The following is a 6,000-nucleotide window of genomic DNA, read 5'->3' on the forward strand; positions in this document are numbered from 1 at the left end:
AATAGTCAAGGAAAGTGGAATTGTCTAGGGACATGAGCACTGACCTATGCAGCTGTAGGCCTGGCCAGTTCTGCAAATGTTACCATGAGAGCCAGCCAACAGGAGCGCTGACAGTCCTCAGCAATCAGGCAACCTCTCCAAAAGGAAACAGCTGGGAGCCAGAGCCAGAGATTGACTCTATTGACATCTGCTCCTATATTTCTATCATGGGGTTACTTTTATTTATTTCTGTTTCTCATACAATTCAGTAGAGTCAATGTGTCAACTTAATTGTCTTCTCCTGAAACTTCTAGGTACTGGGACATAACTGATGATTTATAACAATTTGCTAGCAATGCCGATTTAATACTTAAAATAAATCCTACAACTCTATACAGAAACCAAACCAATCAATAACCCTCCATCTCTGCCTTTGATAATAGCAGAAGTCTTTGTTGAGGCAGTTTAGTTAATTGGTTAAGAGTAACATGTTCTATTACTACAAAGACTTATTTGATATTGAGAGGCTGAGAATTTAACTTTTCTAAATATCAGTTTCTTCATCTGTAAAATGGGGATAAAAATAATGGGCTATTCTAGAAGTCTACTATTAGAATTGAATGAAACACACCATGAAGTGTTGAACCCAGTACCCAGCATGTAGCAAACCTATGAACAGCAGTTAATATTAGACCCTCTCAGCAACAATTTCTACAAATATCATCACAAGTGTGATTTTGTCTTATGCTTACAAAAGCGCTCTCACTGTTATATACCTAATGAAGTCTGTTTCCATTGATGATCTGACCTAGACCTGCTAATTTTGGTAAATATTCTGCACCAGTTATAATGGTTTATTCACTGGACATTGTATGTAACCGTTTCCTCAAAAAAAAGAGTGCTTTTCCTCTCTATATTTGAGTCCTATCTGCCCATTACATTCTAACAATTACAGTGTTTTCTAAATGTTCCATGCATATAGAATTTCTCTCAGCCATAAAAACCTGCCCTCATTAATAATACTATTAATGCAATGTATTTGCTTGTCATATTAGTATTTGTGCTTAAATATTTGACTTAATTAATGTTTTTAAGTATCTTCAAGCATTTAAAGTACTAGTTCTGGCCCTTTGTAAGCACACTTGTGAGAAATAATCTCTACCCTGATTGTCAATACAACTCAAAGAGTTGAGTCGGAGAACTGAACAAGCATCCATATTATCAGGGACAGGGGTGTTAATTATTTCAATAACCTTCTTAACATCTCCAAAACAGAATGTAAACTCACTTTCCTTTTAAACTCCACAGAGAATTTTTATACTTCTGTTTTTGAAGTTGATCTTAAAGAGTGAGAGAAATCTGGAGGATAGAGTAAACCTAGAAAATATTGGCATTATATCAGGAAGAGAGAGTATAAAGAAGTAGGGGATAAAAATAAAAAAGTTTTGTAGGGACAAACCTGATTCAAATTCTGGATTTTAGTTCTAGATGTCATACTGTTTAATTTTATGAGTGCCTCCTGCTCTCTTTATGCCTCAGTGTACTTCTCTGCAAATATAGAAAATAATGCCTTCTTTGAAATATTATGAGAATAAAATGAGAAATTTACTATAAAATACAGGGTAAATACATTGAAAAATATTGCTTTCTACAACAACAACAAAATACTTGAGTTTACACTAATTAAAAAAAGAAGGAAGAGCTGGATTAGCCCAAGTGAAAATTGAGACTAGATGTGAAAGAGCTACAGATCAAGCTGGGAATGAGAAAGCCAGCCCAGGAAGCAGTTCTCAGGAGTGGATATACCGAAGGAACCTTTTAGAACATGATTGTGCGTTTTCTGATCCATGAAAAAAAAAAAAAAAAAGAACCTTTTTTCTTAAATTTAACTTCCATATTCTTAAATTTCCAAGGCAAAATGACTCTGTTCCTCATTTGGGTGAGTGCCCAGGAGAAACGGAAAAACAAATGCATATGTGGAGAGAGATTACAAAATTTAAGATAAGAAATCAGAACAAGATATAACTAAAGGAAACATAAGCCTGTGACACATTATGGCAGATTTTTCCAATGTATGTGACCTGGAGTTTAGAACTAGTATTATTTACTAAAGGACTGTGGAACGAAGCTGTCTGAAGAACTTGGGACACGCAGGAAGAAGACATCTGGGATAGAGTAGTTAGCTGGAGTTATGATGGAAGAGGAGGTGACAACAACTGGGAAACTGAAATGCATGAATGAAGACATCATAAGACATGAGAAATAGCTAGAGTTGTTATTTTTTCCCCCTTAAGGAGCATGGAGAATGTGTTAGATGCATGATGGAGAAGAGAGACAGGAGAAGAGAATATCAATTTGGAATAATGAAATAATTTACAGAAAACTTAACCAGGACCAAAAGATGAAGGCATGCAGAAGGGGATATATCTAAGCTATGAATCAAAAGTAAAATCTTCAGGGGGCTTGGGATATAGCTCAGTTGGTAGAGTGCTTGCCTTGCATGCATAAGGCCCTGGGTTCAATTCTCAGCACTGTCAAAAATCAAAACAAAAGTAAAATCTCCAGTTGTTAGTAATATACGGTAGGTGAGGTGGCAATGTATATCATCAAAGACTAGTCTCCTAGCTTTGGAATTCACAACTGGATGACTGAAGTGTCTGCATTTGCCCTAGTGTAACACAAGGACAGGACAAGCAAGATCAAACCTGTGTATGACAATGTCAGAAACGAGGTTTTATCTCTCAAATCGAGACTGTTGGGTAATAATTAGCCGAGTACTCCACATAAATATTTTCAAATGACAGGCATATACTGTGCGTACTATCCAGTGTCTTTTTTCTGTTAGAAACAAAAACCATAACTTTTAGCCAGGCACATGGCTACCTACTATAAACACTGCATTCTCCAGTCTCTACTATACCTATAAGGCCATAGAACTCTAAGTAAACCAATGAAATGTCAAAAGGTCCTAAATGAAATAGTGTGTTTCTTTTTGAACGGAGCTCAATTATCTGCTCAAGACTGAGAAGTAGAAGCCACAGTGGATAATGGTGCCTTAAACAGAGCCTGATTGTCTGACAACTTCCTGAAATCACCCTGTCAGCCAAGGACTACGTACCTCCAGATTTCCTTTACCGGAATAAGAAATAAACTCTTATCCATGCTATTGTTGAGTTTTCTACTATTTGTAGCCAAGTCTAAAAATTTTGGTCATCAACTTCTTAATTTTTCAAAAGTCACCAAAAAAAAAAATCTCTAAATATACTTCTTTTCAGCATTTACAAATATTCTGAAACACTGACCAGGCATTCTTCACATTTTGTTCAAAGAAGTTTTTAATCTGATAAGTGGCATGGTGAAAACATTCCTATAAATATAAGTACAACTCTACTAGCCACAGAGTCTTATTGGAATATTGAATGTTTGATTAATATGTTTGCTAACCAAAGTGATCAACCAAAATTATTTTGAAAATACTACTCATAATGGTCAAGTCTTAATCTAAGGCTATTTAACAAAGTAGAAGTTTTACTAACCCTAAAGAGATGACAGCCATGGTCAGCAGAGAAAATGGATCTGTCCTTTCCACTGAATCCAGACAACACATATGTATACACAGAACATTGGGACAGAGTTAGATAGCACTCGCCTTTAATTATTTGCAGAAGGTTCAAGTTTTAAGTACTTTGTTGCTGACTTACACTTCCCTAGGAGTACTCTGAATTACTCACATTGGACAGACAGTTGCAAGCCTTTAATAAAATATTTTCTGTTAACTGATTTTCTTACTTTGAGGATGCTTTGTACGAGATATCAAACTTCTCCTTTGGTAAAAGAAATGGTTCAAAGAAAAAAAACTTAACCTTTCTCATCATGGTTGTTTATTCATTTGTGGATTCATTCATTCTAATACTCAGCATTCAATCACTATTTAATTCTCATTCTCCATACAGCCTTGGGTGGAGGAAACTAGAGCACAGAATAAGATATGGGCCTTGACTTTTATATACATATTTCAGATCAGTGGGGATGGAAAGTAACTAACCATATCATCAAAATACATACTACCAAATACTGAGGGTGTGTTTCCATAGACAGAGTCACAAGAAAGAAAAGTGAGGAGAGGAACAGCTAGCAAAGACTTTATGGAGAAAGCCACATCTGGGCTAAAGTTTAGAGATCTGAACAGGTGAAGATAGATGAAAAAAAAGCATTTAGGAAGGAGTAGAGTTTTCACTTGCAGAATTGATTTCTCCATGTAATTTTTTTTCTCCTTAAATTATTCAACTTACAGTTGAATAAGGAAAGTAAAATCAAAACATTTCCTAAGACTCCAGAGGTGAGAATGGTGTCTCTGGAAATGCTTCTTTAAAAGTAATGCTTATCAGGGTATAAGCGACCCCCCAATGAAGATCATCAGCTGCAGGGCTAAGCTGACACTCTGCATCTGGGGAAAACAACTGCAGTACAGCTTAGCAAGAGCTATGAGCTAATGCTCACAAAATATAATAAATTAAATGACTGAAAAAAGATGTCAGTAATAAGTAAAACAGTAGGGTTTCAATTTACAAGTGAAAATCCAGACAAATGTGCAATATCGAGGAAACTAATATTTCATTTTCCTTCATATTACAATGAATTAAGCAGCCTAGGACACAAATATTCAAAGAGAAATTCTTTCAAATACAAATGACATGTCTGCATAGATCTTTCCAAATCTTCTTTTACATATGATATGTATGAATATAGGTCCACTTTTTCTAACATTTGTGATTGGTCATATTTATTAGTGCAATATTACAGAGCAATATCTGGGACTATTGATATCGATAAGTAATCAAGCACTTCATCAACATATAATATTAAGTGAATGCAGTATATGCATGTATGCAGAACTCTGTCCATAGCTTTTGCAACTACATGCTAAAAATCCAATTTTTATCAAACATTCAGCTTTTCAGTTACTCTATTAACAGTCTTACCCTGGCTCCTCTACTACTTCCCATTTCACAGCATGCTTTGTGGTCCACCTAAAAGGAAATGTGCATTTTTAGATATGAAAGTCTGTAGGTAACCTTCAGCTACTAACCTTGCTGTCTTCTTTCTCCTTGGATTTTCCTTGTAGGGACTTCTTCTCTCCAAATTCACAGGTTGATTTTAATGTGAGCTGACAAGAAAGCATTGAGCTTTCTGTTTCAGCAAGTTCCAAAGATCTTGAAGAATAGTGCTGTGACCCAGTAGTGCCAAGATTTGGTATCGGAAGAGCAGTGTGAACAGGCTTTGACCCAACAGCTGGCTGTCTCCGTTTGGAGGCAACCCCAAGTACAGGCATGGCTTCTATAAAAGTATCTTTTTGCTGCCAAAGAAAATGCTCCTAACCTCAGTCTGGTCGACTCCAACTTTAGTATTTCCAGAACAAATACTTTAAACAAAACTAGCAGTCATCCTGATTTTTTTTTTCTTTTAACTAATAACATAACTTTCAGAAAGAGGCAAAACTTCCCTTCATCTTTAGTTAAGTATCTTTCTTTTTTGTTGGCTGGGATCTTCTCATTCTCTCTCTCCTTCCCTCCTACCCCCCTTCCTCATTCTGTTCAGTGACTCAGTGTCTATGTAATACTAAATACTCCTCTGGGGAGTAAACTTTTCTGCAAGGTAAATGCTAGAAAGCTCCTTCTCTAGAATTACAGAGCTCCCAGATTTGCTGTTTCTTTTTACTACAACAGTCTGAGTCTGAGGTTTTTTTTTAAAAAAAGGAGAAAAACAAAAGGAAAAACCCTTCAGTCCAAGCATCAAAGAAGCCAAAAGCCCACAATAGGGGAAGGACAGGCGTTCTTCCTGACTTCAGAAATAACCAGGCTGCATTCTCTTTTTAAAGAAAATCATATTTCCCCCAGCTTAAAAAAAAAAAAAAGAATGGACATGTTAATGGCCAAAACAAACAGCTGTTGGAAGAACTTTTAGCCCGGAAATAATTTCAGCAATGAAGCTGTTTGTCTGATTTCCAGCTATTTTTCACTA

General features: G+C 36.0%; 1 protein-coding gene across 3 annotated transcripts in view; it reads right to left on the reverse strand.

Annotated features, from left to right (window-relative positions):
* Nucleotides 1–5,311, reverse strand: part of Nav3 (neuron navigator 3) — a 349,764-nt gene extending 344,453 nt beyond the window's left edge. For all 3 annotated transcript variants that reach the window (XM_026396971.2, XM_026396970.2, XM_026396969.2), the window contains exon 1: nt 5,069–5,311. In XM_026396971.2, the coding sequence (XP_026252756.2) occupies nt 5,069–5,311 (243 nt within the window). The remainder of the gene's footprint in view (nt 1–5,068) is intronic.
* Between the last annotated feature and the right edge of the window lie 689 nt (nt 5,312–6,000).

This window comes from Urocitellus parryii, chromosome 5 (genome assembly GCF_045843805.1).
Source record: "Urocitellus parryii isolate mUroPar1 chromosome 5, mUroPar1.hap1, whole genome shotgun sequence".
Taxonomy (NCBI): domain Eukaryota; kingdom Metazoa; phylum Chordata; class Mammalia; order Rodentia; family Sciuridae; genus Urocitellus; species Urocitellus parryii.